Here is a 25671-nt window from a genome sequence, read left to right as displayed (position 1 = left end):
AAAACCTCATGTAAATAGTAACTATAAGAATTACTGTTAACAAAAAGGTAGCTATATGAAGCGACTGGCAACAGGAAGAGTCGACATTGCCGGCATTCTTGTACCTCTCTCAAGGAGAGGGAACGCGGCTACACGAAGGGAGAAGGCCGACATCTCTGCGGGACTTGAGGTATACACCACGCATCAGAATTCTAACACATATTAAGTCATTGTAAGAAAGCTCGAACTGTTAGAGAATTCTAATTGCCGGTGTCTCCTCACCTACCACAAAGGCTCGGCGGAACTTCTTGGCCGTAGCGACCGGTATCTCAATCAACTCCTTAAATACGAAGATGGAATCTCGAAACTTGAGATTCTCTTCGAGAGCGGCGGTCGTAGATCGTCCAGAAACCCCTGAAAACCAGGAGGACGCTACGGCCGTACGACATGGAGAGAGAAGGAGCTGTGAACCGTATCTGTTTCTTGTTTATGGATTTCGACGTTTCTTTTTTAATTTGTATATACAAAAAATAAACAATGTGTTTTGAACGTTAAAGTTTAGATGTTTGTCAAGTCTATAATCCCGAAACTCAACGGTATATCAATTTGTTTATGGATATTTTAAACTGCCTTATGCTATAGGTATACAACCAAAATGGACTTGCGCATTTTAAACCCATTTTGTAAACTTTCACATCATATTTTTTGTTTTTTAAATTCGACGTCCAACCTATCGAAAAACGACCTCAAAAACGATAAAATCGTCATTTTAAATCATTTATTTGCATTTTACGTTTAAAGTAAGTATTTTATGAAAAAATACAAGAATAACTTTCGTCTTAGAATAACTCAAATTAATAAAAGAGAATAATTTTGAACAAAAAAAAATTTTTATAATTTGTTAAAAGTGTTAAATAAATAAATATGTGGATATGAAAAATTTTTTATTGCGATAATTTTTCCATTGAGCAAAATCTTAAATTTTAATTTGAGATGTTTAATTTTTAAAGAAATATTAGTAAGTAGTTGAAAGTAGAAAGAATTGAATAGGATAATTTGTTTTTTTCATAAAATCTATTAAAAATAAATTATTTACGAAGTTTATTGACGAATTATATATTAATCATAAATATTTATGTTTTACAACACAAAAATTACCTCAAATAATAAAAAAAATTAAAAGGTGAAAAATTGTTTAAACAAAATAAGATGGTTTATTTAACAGTATAATTATTTAAGTAATACTTAATCGTAATATACACAAAAAGTACATACAAATTCAAAAAAATAAAGTCGCGATCCATAAACCAGAACAAGAGATACAGTTAACAGCTCCTTCCCTCTCCACCGCTCTGTTTCGGTTTTCACAGAGTTTCAAAGCCAGCCGATTTTGGGGACAACATTCTTGAAGCTTTTTGAACGATACCAATAAAATGCAATCTTTTTCGAATTTCGCACATTAAAACTCTAAAGTATGTTCTTTCAGATGACTACTAAGATCTCTAATTATTATAAACAAAGCTGCCATCAATTTAAAAAAAGGCACTAACTTCGTCCCAAAGTCACCTAGATTAATTTTTTTTTAAATTTCTAAAGAAATGCAAACTTTCTAAATATGAAAAAATTTTTTTTACAGGCAATGGTTAAAAAGTTATTCAAATTGTTTATAAGCAAAAAATCGACACGTTTTTGCAAAATTAATTTGCAATATTTAAAATTATTTTTCCTAATTTTTTTAAAATAATAATTAAAGAATAAATCTTCTTCTTTTAAAAGTTAGCCGTATAATTACTATAACTACATAATTTTCTGACTTATATTGTGGCAAAAAATTAAATTTGGGATAAACAAATTAAATAATTTTTAAACTATTAGACCAATCGACTTGAAATTTTGATCACATTTTAAGCACTACAAGACCCAACATTGTATATGTAATATAATGGTTATAAGTTTATTTTTAAAAAAGTTAATAATATTTATAAAAAACACAAATTTTTGACTCATTTTGCAATTTTCTAAGCAACAAATAAGGATAGGAACATTTAAAAAAGGTCACCCTCAAAATTCTTTCAAATGCTTAACTTTTTGCAGATCGACGAAAAAAGCGAAAAATTACCGTTTTTTGACCTTAATTTGTTAATAACTAATTAAGTCCAAAAAATCGATTGCAGGAAACATATACATGTTATAGAGGTCCATACTACTCAAAACAACTGTCGTTTGTCTGGCCGGACGAGTATCACGAAAAAAAGCTTATTTCCCTGGGCTAAATTGGACTGACAACAAATCTTCAAAAGTTTATGTCAAAAAGCACGCGGTAAAGATCGCCTATAAAAATGTGTATTTGAGACATGTATACTTACAATTAATAACTAACTAAATGTTAATTGTTGTTAACATAGTTTTGTGCTATTAATTTTAGTGAAATACCAGTGAAAATAGTAAAATTCGCCCTGATATTTGAGTTTATTAAGGATCCAATAATCTACAGCGTTGCCAGTTATTCGCTCCGTTGTTTCTTTATAGTTATGGAGGAGCTAAAGTGTGGATTTTGTGATCAGACCTGTTATTTTAAAGAGAGTAAAACTCTGTTGTTTGGATGTGCTTGTGATAACTGCGAGAAAGTATCATGTAAGGAGTGTAGCAAGATTTCCTCTCAAGAAATAAGATGTGCAATTGCTAAAACCAGAACCATTATAATATGGAGCAAAGATTGCATAAGTCAATTATCTAATATTGATGGTCCGATTAGGAACCTAGGAAATTCTGAACTAACCATTCCACAATTATCAGATGCCATAAAAGAAATGGTAAAATGTGAACTTAGTGAGGGTATGAAGATTTTGGAACAGAATCTTCAGGAAAAGCTTGTAATAACATCTAAAATGGTGATCGACAGCAACAAGGAGTTAGTGAAACTTTTGAGTGATACTTCGAAACTAAATCAAGTGAAACTTTTGAGTGATACTTCGAAACTAAATCAGAGCTCTTCAGAAAGCCGGGTAAACGTGGCAACTCCAACCTCCCGTCCTTCAATGACAGAGGACAATGACAGATCGAAATCAGGTGGCCAAGCAGAGAAAGTCAACGTTGCTAGCTCTTCTTCTTCTAATTCCCACTTGCCAAAAGACCAGAAGACCTTGGTCCACAGCGAACATCTAGAAAAAGAAGAAAATGTAACCTCAGGCCAAAGCAAACATCGAGAAAAAGAAGAAATTGTAAACAAAAACAAAATAAACAACTTTGGAAATAAACATTCTGCTGATAATGACCAAGAATTTACCCTGGTACAGAGAAGAAAGGCCAGGGGAAATGACCAAAACTTTGTTTTGGGTAAAGCGAATTTCCAAGGAGATGAAAATTTTGCTAGTTCTTTTCATAAAGTTTATTTTTATCTTGGTCGCGTAAAAATGGGTATTACGCCCACCTTTATTGAACAACATGTTAAGAAGCATTGTCCAAATATTAGGGATTTTAAGGTTGAACCGTTACCAGTTAAAGGTGAAAATATTTCTTTCAAAATAAGCATCCATCCAGATGACAAGGAAGATTTTTCGAGGCCGGATATTTGGCCTAAAGGCATCATTTTAAGAAAGTTTTGGATTAGCAATAAACGCCAGTCTGAAAATTTTCAGCAAGATCGAGGAGATCAGACCGTGATATAAGTAAAAATGACTCCTTGAAATTAAAATCAAATGTATGTGTTTACTATCTCAACACTGGGGGCATGCGAACAAAAATACAGAGTTTCCAGCAAGCTTTGAGTTGTTCCTGCTATGATATTGTTAGGAATTTATTAATTGTTATGTCTTTAATTTATAATGTCTTTACTAATTTATTATATTGTTCCTACTTTAATTTATTAAAAGGCACGATAATTTATATAAGTTTATTTATCACTAAATATACAATAATTTATTAGTAGGCGAGCGTAACAATAATAATATCGCGAGCGCGAATCTTCTTTATTAACTGTCCCTTCCAAATAAAGTTCCGTTATTATATACCAGTGCCGTTATCTCGAATAGTCTAAAACCTTCGATGGCGAAACGGTAAAGGCAAACTGGATTTCCCTCATATCGGTTCTGGAAGGTCGCTCAGGTAAATCGAGGCCTCTCGTAAACTCTACAACATATTAGATTAAAAACATGTTTTAAAGGTTAAAACTATGACTCATATTTTTACGTAACATTGCCCCCCTCTCAAAAGATGGTTCCTCCTGGAACCTTGTTGGGACTAGAACTGGAACGGTATGCTGGTATCGGCAACTGGACCCTCTTTTACAACTTCCAGTTGTATAAAAATGACAAGGGACGGTTTTCTCTCCGCACCAGTAACTATGCGGATTGCAACAGACTAACACCTGGACTTCGGTGTCTTTAAAGATCTCCTCCACCATATTTCGGATAACCCTCCAATCTAATTGGCGGCACTCCAACTTTGGCATGGCTAACTTTTGCACGTCGGACTCTAGTACGTGCCCTCTCAATTGAAGTAAGGCTTCCCATACATCTCGGTAGGTAGGTTGGTCACGGGCAGTGTCTTTTGTTACCAGGTAGAAAAGGTAACGTGATGCATCTTGGAGTTTCAAGGTTTTACCGGGAGCTGGCACTTGGCATTGAAGTTCTGCAACTCGACCAAACTTCCTTCGAAAGACGGATGCCAACCCTGGTGCGTCTTTGATACTGGCCGGGATGGTAAGGGCCAGCGAGTAGTCATCGGGGAGCTCGAGTAGATCTTGCTTTTCTTCAGTGGTAACACCATGTCTCGCTTTACCGGTACCTCCATAGGCACCCATGAATTCCTCAAACGTGAGGTCAGACACATCGTGGATTTGGTTTACTTCCACTTCTTCATCTACGTTGTGGTCACCTTCGAAAGACGCCAACCGGTTATGGTGTACTATCATCGGCTTTCCCCTCGGAATCTTGCTTATTCGGTAGATGACATCGTTGATCTTCTCCATAATGAGGTATGGACCTTCCCAAAACTGCTGCAATTTGGGAGAACAACCTTTTCGCTTCTTGGGATTATACAGCCATACTTTGTCGTTCTTCTTAAAGCAACCCTTTTCGGCTTGTGTATCGTACCGTTTCTTCATTCTGTCGCTAGCGATCTGAAGGTGGGAACGGACCAACTCATGTACATCGTCCATTCTTCTTCGTAATTCGATCACATAATCTTCACCTGCTACATCTTCTCCAGGTTTACATCCAAACTCGAGATCACAAGGTAGTCGCATTTCGCGTCCGAATAGGACTCTGGCTGGTGTCTGGCCTGTTGATTCATTAACAGCAGATCTGTAGGCCATTGTGAAGAACGGAAGGTATTGGTCCCAGTCTCGCTGATGATCGGACACCATCTTTGTCAAATACTTGCCAACTGTCCTATTCATTCGTTCTACCATACCATCCGATTGCGGATGATACGCGGTAGTTCTTGTTTTCTTCATGCCTAGTCTATCACATATTCCTTGGAATAGATCGCTTTCGAAGTTCCTGCCTTGGTCACTATGTATCTCCAAAGGCACTCCAAATCGGCTGATATATTCTTGGATCAACTTATCTGCAACGGTGGCGGCCTTCTGGTCGGGAAGTGCGTAAATCTCGACCCACTTAGTAAAGTAATCCATTACTACCAGCATGTACTTGCCTCCATTTTCACTTTCTGGAAATGGCCCAGCGATGTCCAAAGCTATTCTTTCAAACGGGCTTCCAACATTATATTGTCTCATAGGAGCTCTCCTTTTTCGGTGAGGCCCGTTACTCGTAGCACAAATAGTACATTTCTTACACCAGTCTTTTACGTCGTCGGAACTGTTCATCCAATAAAACCGTTCCCGAATTCGCTGAAGGGTTTTTCTTACACCAAAATGCCCTCCCGATGGACTGTCGTGTAACTGACGAAGTACTTCGGCTATTCTGCTCTTTGGGATCACCAACTGTCTTCTCTTCTCTGAACCGTCATCATTTTCCAGGACTCGTTTGAGCAAGCCATCTTCGATGATAAATGAGTCCCACTGGGCCCAATACGTCTTAACTACTGAGCATAGGTTTGATATTTCCTGCCAAGGTGGTCGACGGTTTTCCTCTTTCCATTTTCGGATTTTCTGTATAACTGGATCTCTCTCTTGTTCCTCCCTGATTTTAGTAGGCGTCCAGTCGTCGTTGACAATCGTCGTTCTTAGCACTGCTGCTTCCTTGGATTCCGTCTTGTTGCAGTGGGAACACTCTGCTGGGCATGGCCTTCTGGAAAGAGAATCAGCGTTTCTGTGGCTAACTCCGGCCCGGTGCTCAATCTTAAAATCGTATTCTTGGAGTCGTTCGATCCACCTGGCTATCTGACCCTCTGGATTCTTGAACTGCATCAACCACTTAAGAGCGGCATGGTCGGTTCGGATTAGAAACTTTCTGCCATAGAGGTATTGATAGAAGTGCTCTACTGATTTAACTACTGCTAGAAGTTCTCTTCTCGTGACGCAATAATTCCGCTCAGGTTTTGAAAGAACTTTACTAAAATATCCGAGGACTCGTTCCTGTCCTCCTTGAATCTGAGACAGCACTCCTCCAATTCCCACATTACTTGCATCCGTATCTAAGATGAACTCTCCTTCTGGCAGTGGATACCCTAAAATTGGTGCTGTTATTAAATGCTTTTTCAACGTTTCAAAGGCATTTTGGCAGTCTATATCCCAGCGGTATTCTCTTGCTTCCTCTGTAAGTCGCGTTAATGGCTTAGCGATATCTGCAAACTTCTTAATAAACCTCCGGTAGTAAGTACATAGTCCAAGAAAACTTCTCACTTGATGTTTGTCAGTTGGTTTTGGCCATTCCTTAATGGAATCGATTTTTCCCTTATCCACGGCCACTCCTTCTTTACTGACTATATGACCCAGATAATTGACTTTACCTTGAAATAGCTGGCACTTCTTGGGGTTTAGCATCAATTGGGCAGCTTTAAGTCGATTAAAAACGTTTTCTAAATTCCTCAAATGATCTTCGAATGTCTCCCCCAAGACGATTATGTCATCTAAATAAACCAGGCATGTTTTCCAAGATAACCCTCTCAACACATTTTCCATAAGCCTCTCAAATGTCGCAGGAGCATTACAGAGTCCAAATGGCATAACGTTGAATTGCCACAATCCAGATCCTGTGGTGAAGGCTGTCTTTTCTTTATCTACTGGGTCCATTTCTACCTGCCAGTATCCAGACTTCAAATCCAAAGTAGAAAACAATTTACTTCCAGCCAATGTGTCCAATGTGTCATCGATCCGAGGCAGAGGATAACTATCTTTCTTGGTAACGTTGTTCAACAAACGGTAATCCACACAGAACCTCGTCGTTCCGTCTTTCTTCTTAACCAGGACCACCGGAGAGACCCATGGACTCGTAGAAGGTTCTATCACCCCGTCTTTCTTCATTTCCTGAACAATCGTTTCAGCTTCCTCTCTCTTCGCCTGTGGTAATCGTCGAGCTGTTTGACGAATTGGCTTAGCATTACCAGTATCAATTTTATGCTTAACAACGGTAGTTCTTCCCGTCTTTCCTCCTTTCGGTACGAAAATATCACGATACTGCCGAAGAAATTCCCTTAATTTCCTTTTCTCCATCTGATTTAGAGACTGTCCTGCAACTGCAACCATTTGGTCGAATTTGTCGTTGGAATTATCAGATGTTGTCGCCTGACGAATTATGGATGTCACAGGTACACAAGTTCCTACTTTTGTCTCTTTCTTTATGGTCACTGGGTAGTCGTTGACATTGATAAGTCTCACAGGAATTTCTTTAGCCGAAATCACCAATTCCTTTCCAATTATGATTCCACGGCCAACCTCATCGTCGTGGTTCCAAGGCTCCATCATAACAGGTCTCCCTTCGTCTACAATTCCCTGTAGTCGCGCTACTATGATCGTTTCGCTTCTCGCAGGCACGACTGTATCTTCTGTAATGGCTGCTTGCACAGTGTTGTCATTATGTGGATGGAGAAATACCTCCTCGTTGCCAACTTTGATTACCTTATTCTTAAAATCCAATTGGAATCCATGCATATTCATTACGTCCATTCCTAATATAACATCCTCTTCGATGTCAGCAACTATAACAGTATGGACAAACTTTTCTGCCCCAATTCCCAATTGTACCTGGATTTCTCCATGAATGTTGGCATTTTCACCTGTAGCGGTCCGAAGTCGTAACCTCGTTGGTAACAGTTTCTTTCGGCTGTTTATAACTGTCGGGCGTATAATGGTTCTGGTCGCTCCGGTATCCACCAACAACGTATGCTTTTTACCATTTATGTCTCCATCTACATATACACTATCTTCACGACATTTCAAAGAAGCTATTAGTATGAGAGGGTCTTTGGAAAAGTTCTGGGTCGAAGCTGCCCCCCTAAGGCTGACCCGTTCTAGTTTTCCTGATGGTGAGTTTCTTGATTTGCGTCGTACCTAGGGTGCTTACAGGAGCTTCGTACGTGTCCTATTTCGCCACAATTCCAGCATCTGATGGTCTTCGTTTTCTTGTATGTCATGCTTTTTATCATATTAACGAGCTGGTCAAGTTTATCTTCATCTTCTTCCTCTTTTACAGTCCTAACTTTACTGTAACCGCCAGAGGCCTGCGTAGCTGACTCATATTCGAGTGCGGCGGATAAGACATCAACCAGCGTCTTGTGACGAGCTAATCGTAGTGTTCTCTGCATTTCATGATCACGAAGACCATCAATAAACGTTTGAACGGCCAACTTTTCCATCATGTCTTCGGGAGCTGTTGGATAAGCATATCGTACTAATCTGGCAATATCTACTTCATATTCTTGAAGAGCCTCATCTTTCTTCTGTCTACGATTTTTAAGCTGCGACTGATATACATGCTCCAAATGTTCGTGGCCATATCGCATATTTAACCTCTTCTTCAGTTGTTCGAAATCATCGGTCTCCTCTACGGCTATGGTCTGAAGCACATCTAAGGCATCTCCTCGAAGAGCGATAGTCAGGTTTACAGCCTTTTCTTTTTCAGACCATCCATTCGCTCTTGCAGCTGATTCGAACTGTTTCATGTAGTTGTTCCATGACGATTTTCCGTCGAAAGTTGGGACTTTGACATGCACAGAACTTCCACTTCCTTCAAATTTCGGCCGTGTTTCCAACTTACATTTCGTCTCGTCTTCTTTTATCTCTGCTGTAATTGGATTGTTTCCTCTCTCTGCTGTCCCTGTTTCCTCCAGCTTCTTTTCCATCTCTTTCATCTTTTCTTCGAAGGCCGACATATCGGCAGCAACTTGGTTTTTTAACGAAGATATTCTATCGTCGAGGGCAGACATCTCAGAAGTGACTTTAGAGATTTCCGAAGAGATGTTAGCAGAAACTTTGCTTTCCAGGGACGAAATCTCGTTAGAAACTTTGTTTTCTAATGACGCGATGTCACCAGAAACTTTGGCTACATCAGAAGAAACTTTCGAAATATCGTCAGAAACTTTGTTCTCTAATGATGCGATGTCACCAGAAACTTTCGAAATCGACGAGAGGACAGCATCTTCAAATATATAAGTCTCTGGATCTAGTCCTTCTTCTAGCAAAGCGTTCTTTAGTCGTTGGACTAACTCAGCCTTTTTTCCGGTAGAAGCTAATTCTCTGTCTTCAAGATGTCTTCTTAAATTAGTCACTGTCAGCTCATAAATCGTAGCCATTTTCACAATTTATTTTATATCACACTTCTGCACCACTGTTAGGAATTTATTAATTGTTATGTCTTTAATTTATAATGTCTTTACTAATTTATTATATTGTTCCTACTTTAATTTATTAAAAGGCACGATAATTTATATAAGTTTATTTATCACTAAATATACAATAATTTAGTAGGCGAGCGTAACAATAATAATATCGCGAGCGCGAATCTTCTTTATTAACTGTCCCTTCCAAATAAAGTTCCGTTATTATATACCAGTGCCGTTATCTCGAATAGTCTAAAACCTTCGATGGCGAAACGGTAAAGGCAAACTGGATTTCCCTCATATCGGTTCTGGAAGGTCGCTCAGGTAAATCGAGGCCTCTCGTAAACTCTACAACATATTAGATTAAAAACATGTTTTAAAGGTTAAAACTATGACTCATATTTTTACGTAACAATATAGTAATGATTGCAGAGACTTGGTTGAATTCAGATTATTCTGATGCTGAATTGGGAGTTCCAGAGTATGAAATTTATAGATGTGATCGTGAAGTGGGGTTAAACACTCTAAAGACACGTGGAGGTGGTATATTAATCGCAGCTAAAAAGAGCCTTTCTACTCAAAAAATCATAGTTCCTCTTGTTGACTCTGACATATATCAGTTATACCTAACATTTAAAATCAAAACTCAAAATTTTGTTATTGGCTGTGTATATATACCTTCTCCATCACTTTCTCAGTCTTATTTAAGACATTGTGAAACTGTTGAATATGTTTACACTAATTTTTCAGATAGTCTGTTTGTCTTGGCAGGTGATTACAACCTGCCACAAGCTAAATGGGGAATGATGAGTTGGGATTGACAGTGACAGGCACTGGAAATGACTCTGTAAGTATTGTAGCAAATTGCTTTAGTTTCTATAACTTTTTTCAAAAGAATGATATTTTGAACAGCAAAGGAGTCCCATTGGACCTGGTTTTTAGTAATTTGGAATCTATTAATGTTACTCCAGCAGTAGATAAAATTTTTGAGAATAGTTTAAATCACACAGCTATCAGTTTTGAACTAGTGTGTGAAGAAAATTTTGATGTTATGAATTACGAGGAATACTTTTATGATTTCAAAAATGGTGACTACTTTTCAATAAATAATTATTTAGCAAGTATAAATTGGGAGGGAGTGTTTCTTAATGGTACAGTTGATAGTATGGTGGTCATTTTTTATGATATAATTTACTCACTGATAGAACACTTTGTTCCACTAAAGAAATATAAAACCTCTACCTTTCCCTCTTGGTTCTCGTCAGAGCTGCGTAATCTAATTATATGTAAAAAACAGGCCCACAAACAATTTAAAATTAGTGGTAGGCAAGATGATTATGACCGTTTTGTGGCTTTAAGAAACCAGTGTGAAATTTTAAGAGCAGACTGTCAGAAACAGTATTTAGATGGGATACAAAATAACATTTCTGATAATCCAAAATATTTTTGGTCTTATATTAAAAGCAAAAGAAATGGGTATAATATACCATCCAGAATGGTCTATAATGATAGGGTTAGCTTAAATATCAAGGACTCTGCCAATATGTTCGCAGAATATTTCTCATCTGTCTACTCAGATGAACAAAAAGATACTTTACCTTTTTTAATTTTGACAGTTCGATTTGTTTGAGTTCTATAATACTTACAGCAACTGAGGTCTATGATACTATTGCAAATTGTAAAAACCGATAATGTGCAGGGCCGGATGGAATCCCAGCCTATTTTCTGAAAAAATGTATATGTGTACTTACAAAACCAATTTTGTTTATTTTTAACAGATCACTTGGTACTGGTAGCTTTCCCAGTCTCTGGAAGAAAAGTTTTTTAAAGCCGATTTTTAAATCGGGTGCAAGGAACGATATATCAAACTATCGAGCTGTCTGTAATCAGTTAGAGCTGCCCAAGTCGCTTGATTGTTTGGTTAGTAAGAAACTGACATGGAGTTTTAGAAGCATTTTTAATCCTGAACAATTTGGCTTTATGAGAGGGAGGTCAACAGATGCCAACCTAGTTTTGTATGTGAATCATATATACAACAGCTTTGAAGAGGGAGTCCAGGTTGACTCAATCTATACTGACTTTTCCAAAGCATTTGATCGGGTAAACCATGGGGTTCTCTTACAAAAACTAAGAGCTTTGGGTATTTTGGATCCCCTTCTTCAGTGGATTACAGAATTTGTTAGTGGCCGTACGCAGGCAGTTAACTTGGGAAGTGACACTTCAATTGAAATAATAGTTCCATCGGGCGTGCCACAAGGCTCCCATTGTGGCCCTGTTTTGTTTTGTTTGTTTCTGGTTGATTTAGTACAACAAATCAAAAATTGTAGTGTTCTTATGTTTGCTGACGATGTAAAACTGTTTAGAAAAATTCAATCCTGGAATGATGCTGCTATATTACAGGAAGATCTTAAATCGTTTTATGATTGGTACACTTTAAACAAAATGTCACTCAATATAAACAAATGTCATAAAATGACATTCTCAAGGCAAAGAAATCCAATTGAATTTGTTTACTACATAAATAACTTGCCATTAGCCTCGAAAAATGAAGTATTAGATTTGGGAATCTGGTTAGACACCAAACTGTCATTCTCAAGCCACATCAACCAAGTAACAAATAGAGCGATGAAAGTGCTGGGATTTATCCAACGCACATCAGTGGACCTGTCTTTGTTTACATTTAGAAAACTTTATTGTGGTCTCGTTAGACCCATTCTGGAGTTTGGATCAGTTGTATGGTCCCCATCATACCACTGTTACATTCAACAGATTGAAAGAGTCCAGAATAAATTTCTGAGGGTAGCAGCCTATAAGAGTGGATACAGGAGAGAGGAATACAACTATCAGTGGGTAAGAGATAGTCTTAACTTACCAACACTTGAGTCAAGGAGGACATTGTTAGATTTATGTTTCTTACACAAAGTTATCAATGCTTTTATAGATTGTCCTCAACTCTTATCGCTTGTTAGTCTTAAAGTTCCTAGTAGAAGCAACAGACAATCAGAAATCTTTTCAGTGCCATTTCACCACACTAATTATGGTATCAATGAACCAACTACACGATTGGTCCGGAGTGCTAATAGCCTACCAAGACAAATGGATATTTTTGACTCAAAAATTAGTTTGTTTAAAAAACAACTAAAAAGTATCTTACAATAAGTTTGTTGTACATCTATATTATTCTTATATGTTTGTATTATTCTGAGGTGTTTGTTATTTTAATAAGTTATTGTTGTTAAGGTGTAACTTTGTAAAACTTGTGATTATTTTAATAATTTATTGATTGTAAGATGTAACTTTGTAAAAATTGTAAGTAAATGGATGCCGTATATAAATAAATAAATAAGTAATGTTGATTAGCAAAACTGATGAAAATTGTCGCATTGAACTAAATAACACTAAATTAGAATAAGTTCACAAACTCAGATACTTAGGAGTAGTATTAAATGTTAAGTGGGTTCCAGGTATAGAAATAACAACACAAATAAAACAGGCTAGAAATAGGTACAATAAATGGAAGCAAATTATTTATAACCGAAAACTAAGCTTAGAAATCCAAATTAGAGTTATTCAATGTTACGTTTGGTTAGTCCTTCTATATAGAGTTGAAGCCTGGAGATTAAAATTAAATACCATGAGACAGCTAGAAGCCTTTGAAATGTGTCTTTATCATAGAATGCTCAGAATATCATGAACACATTATGAATCAAATAGTATTAAACACCATAAATAAAGAGTTAGAACTTATAAGAATGATTATAACATAATGAGAAGTGACAAATATAACCTGCTACGAATAATAATTAAAGAGAAGATAGGGGGCTGAAGAGGAGCAGGCAGAAGAACAATGTCATGGCTTCGCAATATCAGTAAGAGTGTAGTGATTGCAAACTTCTAGTAATGGAGTGCACCAGAAGAAGATAGGGAGACCTTTCAATACTGTCAATGATTTGATCCTCTTCATAGTCACATTGAGGAGAGGAGCACTTGCGTCACTTGTACAACATGCACACACATCTGCCATATCAAGTTCAAAACCTATTAATTTTGGACCATGTCTTGCATGGAAGATCAAAACCTGATATTTTCTGTTTTTATTGACAGTTTTGTGTTGTCCTTAATCTTTTTGTATTCGCGTATAAAGATGTCACCTCGTTTTTACATATAAACTATTTAGATAGACTGAAACACAATTTTTAACAACAGTCTACCATTAGACTGTTTTCAATTATTTTTAGTATCCTACATCTTATATTCACAAGGAGGAGTAGCATCCCCATTTATGTAAAGCCTAGTACTAGACCAACTTCATTGCAATTTGACAAACCTCGGGCTATCCTCCCAAGGATACATTGTCTTAAATGTGAATGGATAGTTTGAAAATATCCACTGCGACATAATCTAGAGGACTGAACTATACAAAAATATAGTGCAAAAAGATGGGGATCTAAGATAAACGCCACTAAAACCACCTCAATATCATTTAGAGATAGTGCAAGCACTCCTGACCCTGGCGCAGTAGACGACATTTGGTTTAGTCCCCACTTCCATTCGAAACGCACTCTACTATGCACTGTATAATTCCACTTACAATAGAACCTTTCTGCCTTTCGATGAATTTTGACTCCGCCTTTGCGCAGCTCCATGGTCAGTGTGTTTGCACTATCTTTACAAATAAGACTCATAGTTTTAAGGTTAAGTTATCAGAATAGATCACAAAAAGGAATGATCAGCAAGGCCACAAAAGCTTTGCAGGGAAAAACCAAGGATTTTACCCAAAAATCTTGAGGTGAATGTAATAGTGAGACAATCATCACTTACGTGACAGTATCAGGGGAAGGTAGAGCCCGTCCAAGCAACAGGAGAAACATCCTTGCGGAAATTCAAAGACTAGTTTGAGAATGTATTACAGGAGCAATGAAAACATGTCCAACAACTGCTATGAAAGTAATCCTTGATCTCATAACATCCTAGTCGAGAGTGTGAAAATAAAGACCATAATATAGGATGGCCAACAAGAAAACTATTAGACCCAACTTTCAATTTAACTTCAATAAAAGTCAGTATCTCCCCAAGATGAAACGTCAAAGAAAAACTTTGTATCAAACTTAAGTTGCAAAACAAATGGAGAAAGACACTGTTTCTTCAAGAATGCCAGCAAGTAGTACACAGACGACGCTAAAACACGAGAAAGAACTGGTATGTGGGTATATGGACCTAGAACTAAACCTTCAGAAAGCTTGAGCAAAATGCCAAATATCTTGCAAGCAGAAACTCACGCTATTAAAAAATGCGCCAAGTCGAACTTGGAACAAAAAATATCATAAAAAAGATTGTAATGATGTCCAATAGTTAAGCATCAAATCACTGAAATCACATGTGATCAACTATGAAGTGGTATGTGAACTCATAAAGAAATTAAATCAACTAAGCACTTATAATTCAGTTGCCTGAATTCCAAGACATACTGGAATAAGAAGACATGAAATTGCAGACAAATTGGACAAAAAAAATTGGAATATCTCAGACATATTACATGTTAAGAGAGATACAACTTGCTACAACTGATTATGCACCAAGGAAATATAAGCATAGGGAGACATAGAATATGATCGCTGTGAAACCTGAGAGAATTGGTACAGATGTACATCAAATGAACATTTCAGAGCAGTTGTCTAGTTATAATCATCGCCAGTCTGTTGCAGAAGTGGCACTTGAAGAAGAAGATAACTACATAACACATCTCACCATTGAGCATGCTATATATCAGGTATGCTGTTGTTCTGTAGGGGACTTCCAGGAGAAGTTGTATATTATGCCCTTTCTCCACACTATATTGTAAATTATTTAAAGATTGATTAATGAAGCTATTTTTCTTTTTCTTTGAAAGCCATCTCCTATGTATCTAACCCTAACCATCGTCATTACTTGGACTAACTCTCAGGGATGGGGTTAGAAACAAGGAAATAAGGACATGTGTCACAGATGTCATAGAGAGCAAAGCTTGGCAGAACCGGAACTGGGCAGGCCATGTGATCAGAATGAATGATGGGTGGCGAAAAGAAAAAATTACAGTGTGGAGACCATGAGCAGACAAAAGAAGCAGAGGTAGACCACCTACAGATGGACACACAGACAATGTCAAAAAAATTGATGGGAATTGGCTGCAGGAAGCTCAAGACCAACAGTAGTGGAAGAAATTAGGGGAGGCCTATGTTTAATTTAGGATGCAGAAGGTTGGACAATGATGATGGTATATGACATAAAATTTGACAAAATAAATGTTACACAACTATATAAGAATCTGTCTCTTTAGGAACATTAAGAACAGCATATTTTGCCCTCTTTTACACTGTTATGACATGCATTGTTATTTGGGACCATGTATCTCAGATAATCAGAATATTTGTTCTGCTAAGGAAATCTTTAAGAAGTTCAGAGTTATAGAGAGGACTACCAAAGAACTTTTCCAGATTTGGTATTTAACTATACGAGCTGCAAAAACTTAAAATATATAAAACAAAATGCAGAGTTTGATGACGTCCATCCATATAATACTTGTGGAAAAAATAGTTTAGTTCCTGGTTATACCTGATTAGACATATGGAGAAATGGTACTGGATAAATGGGAATTGCTTTCTATATCAGGATACCACATACAATCACAGATTTACCATTTTAAGTTTTAAAAAAATATTACTTAAATAGATTTTGGTGAAAAATCTAGTGTATGTATAGTGCAGATGAAATTTTAAAACTAAACATTAATCTTGCCTATTGTTCATTGTTATTAGTTTTTGCATTATATGTTTTTTAGTACTTACATTTAAGCTATCATATACACAGACTGACAAGTTTTAATGTAAAATGATTTATTTGTTATATTTAAGCATTGTCAGTATATGATTTGTATAATATAGTCCATTTGCTCAGCTTGGGAATATTTCGACAGATTCATTGTCAGAAACATACAACACAAACATTCTTATGCTACTTCTCACTATTAATAGCCCAAATAAACTAACTGTTGCAGACTTTTTTAATTGAGAAACAAGAATAATCATAAATAATGGAAGTGTATATTGGTAATGTGTGCTTGGTTGTATAGTAATGTCAAACTACTGCCAGTATGTAAAAATGTATCCAACTTACCAAACAATAGTTACTAAAACTAGACAGTTGAGATTGGAATCAGTAAACCTAGTATAGCACAAATCAACTATCTACCATCTGTATATCTAGGAATAACCTATCAATACTCTATAACACTTTCAATAGCAATTAATGATAACACTAGAAAAAATATTATTAATTTGTGTTTTCTAGATACTGACTACTATTCATTGACTTTTATGGTCTATTACTGATTTTGTTTTCTCTGCTAAAAATAAATATAAATAATTTCGTATGATTCACTCAAACTCGTAATAATATAACTACTAGTAGAGTACATAGTCTTTGTTATTGAATAGTTTTCTATTATTGTTCATTATTTTTGGTATTTCACTATTGTAATTCTGTAAGTCTAAGTTAGTTTTACTAAGCCCATATGCCATAGGTCTCAACTTTGTAATTAAATTTACTTTCATATCCCATCAATTAAGATCACACATAACATCATGCATATGGAATGCAAACCAACGAAAGATAGTCTTATATGTTTTTTAGTACATTATTAAGTAGGTATATTACATAAATTCTTACTTTGCCATTACAAATCAAAAATTAATCTTTTTCTCCTAATAACAGCCTACATCTTAAGTACATATTAGGAGCTTAAATAAATAAATATTTAGAATATTTAAATTTCACTAAGGATGAATGCAGTCCCTGGTACATCCAGGATAAGGTGCTCTATAAAGATCTTTGAGTGAGCTATGTTGACTGCTAAATAATTTAAGCTTAAAGTTCTTTTATTCATTCATTTGTTTTATTCTCTACCTTTTTCTGGAACAATATAGTTTTTCTTTAAACCAGAAAGAAAGATGTATAGTTTATGAGGTAACTTATTGAGAGCAGTTTAAATCATACACCAGCGATTTCTTGTCTATTTTGCACCACAAAATTGTAAATAAGTAATGTTGTATTATTATTAATAAATTTGGTTTAATTCATTAGGTATCTAGTAGTAGGTAGTCAAGTAGGTATCTTACTCCTGAATGTGGTTTCACTACTGAAATTCAAGACAACTTTCCCTTGAATTTGGCTGCCAGGATAATATTGACCAGTGTGGTAGTTATCTAACCATATTTTGCAGTGAGCCATTTTTACCGAGACTGTTCAGCTAAAAGAATAGTTTATTAAGAACTTAAAGTAACTAATCAAAAATTAGAAAATATGAACTAAAATCTTTTCTTACTTTAAACTACAAGTACACACCCTATTCGGTTTGTTTATAAAAGAAGGAATTTGTTGGTAAAAGATTAAAAGATAACTAAGATACACCTTTGACCTTGATAGTAATAAAATATCCTTAAATTGTTGACCTCCTATCTAACCTTACATTATTTGATCCATTCCACTATGGTTCAATTAAATTTTTCTAATCGATTAGATTCTCAGGTAACATCGAGATTATATAATCGAGATATCGAATCGAATTGTGTTTGACAATACTTATTACAGATAGTAACAAAAATGATCTGTGGGTTTTTCATCTAAAAGTGTTTCTCGTGCCATTTCTAAGTAGGGGTTAAGAAAATTTCATTTTGGTTTTGACGTTCCGACTTCCACTCCGGAAACGGTTTTTAAAAAAGAAAGAATTTTAAATTAAAATAAGTAGGTTGTTACACGCTGTTGTTATATAAATTGTATTGTACTCTGTAGTCATTGCCACAGGCATGTTTGCATACCTGGGATCTCTTGAAAACATCAAAAACAGGGACTTTGAACCTTCCTGGGAATCTAATCTACCTGGGAAGATAAAAACAGTACTAGGGAAAGATGCTTAAAAAGTCATAAAAGAAACAGCATGAAAAAGAGAAAAACCAAAGAAGCAGCTCTCATCTTACTTAATAAAGAAAAAATTGTATCTAGCAAACCCATCAGCAGAATATAGCAAGCTCTGGTATCCAGTAGGTATTTGAAGACGAAGTCATCAACATTAATGGATTAATAGAAAGTCAGAAATATATCATTTCTTCTTCTTTCCGTACCATTTCCATTACTGAACGTTGGTTATCATAATTTTATTTACCGCAGCTCTGAAGAGGGACGATGAAGACTGATTAAACCACTCACGTAGGATACGAAATCATGATGTTCTTCTTCGACCGGAACCCCTCTTTCAATATATTTTGCCCTTAATAATAAAGTCGAGGACTCCATAACGTTCTGGGTGTCGAATGATATGGACAAAATATTCAAAGTTTCGCATTTTTACTACTTCAGGTTGTTTTTTAATCGTTGTAATAGGTACGCCTTCATTTGTCACTTTTTCAACTCAGCGTATGCATAGCAGCCTTCGATATACGCACATTTCGAAATCTTGAAGTTTATTTAGTGGCGAATTGGTGAGCGTCCAGATTTCAACTCCATACAATAATTTTAAGAAGATGTAATGTTTGACGAATCTTATTGTCAGGTTATTGTTAATCGTCCGCGGCTGGCCGTTATATTCTGGTCACTGCGGCTGGCGCGCGGAGTATTTGTCCGCGTATATTTTTGTCTGCTGGCTTAAATTTATTGTATTTACTAACTTCGGAAATAATTTAAGTAGATGTTTGAAACCAACTATTTAAAAATGATAAAATATAGCATTTATTCTGGGTAAAATGTTATAAAATCTCAAAATAGATAATATCAGAAATACATCGAGAAAAAATTTATTGAAAATCAAAACAACTAATTAGAATATAAAAGTTTTAATATTTACTAAGAAAATACATATATGTACATCTTTTAAATCTATTTAAAAAATATCCTTAAAACAATCTGGGTAAGCATAGACAGTGTGTTCACCACACATAAATTTTCCACATTTTTCGGATTTGCGACTGGTGGACCTGTTTTTTATTCTGTCGCAAAAGCCACATCTACCTCTACTACCTTCTGTAATATGTCAAGGGTAATCTACAGGATCTACCTTAGTGATTTCTTCCATTCTCGCTTTCATGATACGTGGTATATTTCCTTGACAAGCACGAATATTAAGCTGCGGTTCGATCAGAACAAATACTAAATTGTGAAAAAACTGTCTTCGAGGTAAACGAATCTCGTTATTATTATAATAGAAAAAGACCATATAGTTTATACCAGCTACATTTAGCATCGAATAAAAAATTACCATTGGCCATCGTCGAGTATTCCTAGCGCAACCTAACTTATCTAGAGTATTAACTGCTCCTTTGTAGAATTGTAGTCAAGAATCATTTCTTTTGGTTTTCCAAATTCATGGAGTGATTCGTTCTTATTTTTGCTACACGTTCCTAGAAATGTAAGTTTGTAATCATGAAGCAAGGTTTGGATTAATGCTATGCTTGAAAACCAATTTTATTGTAGGAGTAATGTTCCGGTTTGTTCCTCTTATCCTCTTAAAGGCCAACATAATCTCTTTACATATTCTGATGGATAATTACTAAAAACAAAAGAACCTTCGAAGTACAAACGAAGGCCTTTGTACTTCGAACGATTTCCCTTCTTGTCTCTTGCACACACCATATTTTTTTAAAATGGACCTCATAATCCGTCTACCCCCTAAAGTCCAATATTTTTCGCGAAGCAAACTAAGTAGTCATTGTGTGCCTATATGACAAGACATGACAAGAGCTTTTGTGTAGGCTTAAAATTAACTTACGCACTATAAAATGTTCACTCGGAAGTAAGATAGGCAGAAGAAAATCTTCCGTGTCTTTCAGTAACGCGAGTTTTTAAACGTATAAGTCCAAATTCATCGACGAACGTGTTTAGCGGGGAAATTCGTTTCGTATCTGAACCGAATGCTTCGTTCTGCACTAGCTTCAATACAAATATTTTGGTTTTATCGATTTCCTCAGCCACCAATTCACCTGTACGTTTTTCGTTTGAATTTCTTGCATTATAACAAAATCGTAGCGCCCAAGCTATCATTCTTAAAAGTTTTATGTACTGAGAAAAGTAATGCAGATGCCAATCGTCAGATGTCATATTCAATAGTGACGAATCGGCTTTTTTTCTTTTTCTCGGTACAAACTTCTTCATCAACTTCTAATTTTTGTTGGGGAATCATTTTAGTTTTTGTATAGCCATTCCGGGCCCTCCCACCATCGAGAGTCGAACAATTGCCGAACACCACAGCCTCTTGATGGAAGATTGGCAGGATTGAGAGAACCAGGTACATATTTCCAACACTCAGGATTGGCTAAATTTCTAATCTCCTGAACTCTATTAAAAACAAAAACAGACCAGTCATCCTTACGTTAAATCCAAGAAAGAACAGTAGTGGAATCACTCTAAAAATAAGACTCAACATATTGAGAAAATTGTCTTTTTACTGACTGATAAAGTCTAACACCAATAGTGGCTGCCAACAGTTCCAATCTGGGTATAGAAATTTTTTTCAAAGGGGCCACACGACTCTTAGCTGCTACAAGGAAAATTGAGACAACATCATTCCTAACAACTCTTAAAAATATTACAGCCGCATAAGCTTTCTTACTTGCATCTGAAAATATGTGCAAGCTCCAATGATTAGTTTCCATGAATCCAGCCTGAATCCAGCGTGGAATCTTAAGACTCGACAGTTCAGGAAGATGAGTAACACAATTACAAAATTCTTCGCCATATCATTCTCGACTGGAGCATCCCATACATGGCGCTTCTCCCACAGTTTCTGTAGCTAAAGTTTGGGGAATAGGGATACTAGATCAGTCTCTTAGTTATGGGACGTTTCAATTCCATTCCTTGAAAAGTTTCACTATTGATTTTCACAGTGTCTTGAAGAGTTCCAGAGAAGACTAAGAACAGGGACAACTGTTTTAGACTTTACATTACCATAGACCTCCCACCCTCTTAAGTTCATCTATTCCTCCATAAGGGCGGTTGCTTCTGATACAAACACTCTCAACTCATTTTCATCAGTAATACTGGTCACGCAATTATCTACATAAAACCCAGTCATACGCGTTTTAAGTGTGTTTTTAGAATACGGATTATCCTTACAACATTTCTCCAACGCCTTTGTTAAATGTATCTCTATAGTGACATCCAGAAGAAATGGACTACAATTTACTCCAAAAACAACCCTCTTCTGTCGAAATACAAATTCCTTTCCTTCATCGTACCCCCATAGGAACCTTAAAAAATATCTGTCCTTTGAATGTATGGAACTTTGAAGAAAAGCCTTTCGAATATCCAACACAACTCCTACCTTTTGTTGTCTGAATCGCAATAGAACAAAAGGAATAAGTTCAATAAGATTAGGACCTACCTCTAAACACTGATTTAAAGAAGGACAACCCTGTTCATGAGATGATGCGTCAAAGACTGGCCTAATTTTTGTGGTTTCACTATTATTTTTAATAATGGGCCTGTGAGGTAAATAATGCACGCAATTATTCTCTTCGGGATTATTCACTATTTTAATCACACCCTCGTTCAACCACTCATTGAATATAAAGTTATACGATTCAAACAAATTAGACCTTTTCAACTTATTTAAAGTATTATCTAACTTTCATATCACTCATAGAAAAAATTCTTAGCCTCTTTGGCCGCCATCTCTCGTGTCATTTTTTCTACAGGGTCGGTTATCCCAATAACATCAAGCTCCCAGAGTTTCGCTACAGAAGAATTATCAACAAACAACGAAAATGTAATCATACTTGTACTAAAATTAGAAGCAACTGCCGGCACCTTGCCCATAAGAGTAAAACCTAACAAAGTTTAAACTACTACAAGACTACACTGTAGCTGATATTTCCTCCCTGTACAATTTGCCTACAATATCAGCTTTAAACAAAATCTCAATTGATGCTGTCTTTCCAACATCGCTGAGTGAAATATTCATGTCACTGAGTTCCTCAATCCAAGGGCCGTCATAAATAGAAAAGACATCTGCACAAATTTTTGGTTGATCTAAGGCATCAAATAAACAAGCGTAGGTTCCTTCACACGCAGTGAACTCGTACAATTAATGTCGTTTTTAGAAGTGCTTCTACCGCCAAATAATGCATGTACAATATTTTCCGTTCCCTTAGCAGAAAAACCCATTTCTTGCGCGGTACTTTCTAAAATATATGTCCTCTGCGATCCAGTGTCAATAAGTGCCCTTACTTGTTTAGTACCATGTGCACTTCTTATGTTTATTCGCAGAGTTTGTAAACAACCCGTGTATTATTCAAATTAGCAAGCGTCTGATCCTCAGTTATATTTTCTTCCAAACGGGTAGTACATGAGGTCGATGTATCAATTTTATTAACAGGCAAATTAGGGCACATCAAAACAGCATGTGATTTACAACATAATATACAGTTCAAACGTCCTCTTCACCTGAAGAATGTCCTACGTTCAGACATCGAAAACAGGCTTTCTTTTCTGACAATGTTCGACGTTACTGCTCCATAGTAAATTTTTGTGCTTTAAAATAATTTGTACTGTCATGCTGCCCTTCACAAAATACATACCTGTAAACCTCATAATTTACTAATCCAGCAGCGGTCACTAAGGGCTGATCAGTTCCTTGCTTAGGTAATTTTACATTTTCTTGGCAACGATGCTATTGAATTTATATTTATTTTCAGTCGGTAAACCAAAACCTTCCGTTGCTAAATCAATTTTTTGTCCATTTTGAACTTCACTCTGTAAAAAGCTCATTAACCCACTCAATCTTGTTTCTAAAGTTGTAACTTCTGCAGTTTCTCCGATATTTTCCATGGACACGGAAACATAAGGCCTTAAAAACTGTGAAGATCTATGCCATAGTCGAATCATATCTTCTGGCAAACATGCTGCATTGACTCACTGCACTGACTCAATAAAAGGATATAATATCGCCGCATACTTGTCAGCAGTTAAGCCTAAGGTCTCAAGTGAACAAAGTTGACTCTCAATCATATCATAAAGAACAGAAATATTACAGGAACTACTAGAAACTCGACTCAAAATTAATTTTACGAGCTCTCTAATGTAAACTACAATCTGGAGATCCTGTCAGACCTAGACTGCAAAGTCTGCATAATTTTTGAGTAATTGTCGGCTACTGCACGAAAACTCTCCACTAGTCGTCTGGCCTTACTAGCCTTTACAGTAGATTGTCTCAAATAAGCTATCTTATCAGTCAAATCAATTGATGGATCTTCATGCACTACTTTGAACTGTGACCAAAAAGAAAGCCGATCTTACAAGTCTCCATTAGATTTCTTGAACTCGATTGGAGGTAATTTAAATTTGCGCTTACCTTTTATACTTGATGACTCTGAACTTACTAAACCTGGTCTGTCATCATGTTTATACTTAAGTTCAAAGTAGCTTGCACTATATTTATCTTTTGCCTCCATCTCACTGATTAACTCTTCTTCGGAAGCTTCTTTCAATATACTTTCAAGTACCGCACTTTCCACTTTATAAAGCTCATTGTACTTTACTTGTTAAAATTTCCACCGAACGCTAATTTTCTGCCCTGGTCGAGTGTCCACCGATTCAGCTAACGAACTGTCCAGAACAGTAGCAATTTTCGTAAATGCACTACGAAGTACCTTTTTGCGTTTTTTTCCATCCCATTACATTTTTCGCTTAAAAAGGTTAACTTTGGCCGAGCCTCACGACAACAACAAAATTATTCGCCTTAAAAAAGTTTGCACTAAAATAAGCGAAAATAACTAATTTTTAAGCACACCCGTATATAAGTCCTGTCATGGTCGCCAAATGTTACGTTAGGAATGTCATACAGTTAATTTTCGCAAGAGACTTCTGGTTCGAAAAAATACAAAATTAAATTTCTATTACAAAAAATTACTTCTGTATTAAGATACACAAATGTGACTTTAAAGATTTATTTAATTCAGTTTGCTTCGGTGCTACAATTCGACTGACCATATTAACCCAAATAATAATATTACGATATTCAATATTACGATACATTCCCAGAAAAAAAAGTCATACAATTTAATTGCCTTACCTGCCCTCGGCTAGGGGCGTGATGCGCTGATTAGGGAATTTTTATAATAAACATATTAAATAGTTACTCGACACTTATCATGGCGTCGTTAAAAACTATTTCTAAATGTCTAGTTCACCTTTTAAATTATGGGTAACTTCTTTGTCACCTGTCAAATGTGTAATTCAATTTTCTGAACGTGTTCTAATATTTCTTGGAGGATATATATATATATATATATATATATATATATATATATATATATATATATATATATATATATATATATATATATATATATATATATGGAGGAATTATAACCTTATGAGTGAACCCATAAACGTAAACGAGAGATGGAAATAATTAAAAAGCAAAACAAATGAAACAACAAATAAAGTAATAGGAAAGAAAAAATAACATAAATACATAAACACTGGTACGATCAAGAGTGCGAAGCGGGGAGAACACTAAAAACTCCGCTAGAATGACATGGATCAACAACCCGTCAGAACAAAACAGGGAAGAATAAAAAAATAGTGAGAAACAAAGCCAACGCAACAAATAAATAAAAGAATAATGACTGGTTGAATGAAAATCTAGAGTGTATATATAAAAAAAAAACAGAAACAATCATTCAATAAAAAAAAATTACAATAAGTCAAAGGAACAAAAAATACACCCAACAGTAAAACAAAAGGACTAAAAAACCAAACAGAAGAAACCTTATTTAAAGATAAATACAGCAGAATAGGGGAAGAATATTACAAAAAAATATTATTCATTACGAAGGAAATGAAAAATTCATTCATTACTATGGATACATCGATCATTACATATGGATATTGTTACGTAAAAATATGAGTCATAGTTTTAACCTGTAAACATGTTTTTATTCACAT

The 25671-nt window shown here is 35.8% G+C and overlaps 1 protein-coding gene across 2 annotated transcripts in view; it reads right to left on the bottom strand.

The window, feature by feature from the left end:
* Positions 1-18227, bottom strand: part of LOC140436846 (arrestin domain-containing protein 3-like) — a 66311-nt gene extending 48084 nt beyond the window's left edge. Inside the window, exons 1-2 of one of the 2 annotated variants that reach the window (XM_072525983.1) lie at positions 18079-18227; positions 17853-17983 (exon numbers count right to left, since the gene is read on the bottom strand). In XM_072525983.1, coding sequence (XP_072382084.1) covers positions 17853-17964 — 112 coding nt within the window. In that variant the 5' untranslated portion in view covers positions 17965-17983; positions 18079-18227. Of the gene's footprint in view, positions 1-17852; positions 17984-18058 lie in introns of both variants that reach the window. The other variant, XM_072525982.1, reaches the window with a different exon arrangement.
* Positions 18228-25671: the final 7444 nt, after the last annotated feature.

This window comes from Diabrotica undecimpunctata, chromosome 3, assembly GCF_040954645.1.
Source record: "Diabrotica undecimpunctata isolate CICGRU chromosome 3, icDiaUnde3, whole genome shotgun sequence".
NCBI classification, from domain to species: domain Eukaryota; kingdom Metazoa; phylum Arthropoda; class Insecta; order Coleoptera; family Chrysomelidae; genus Diabrotica; species Diabrotica undecimpunctata.
This window is presented reverse-complemented; position numbering and strand designations above follow the sequence as displayed.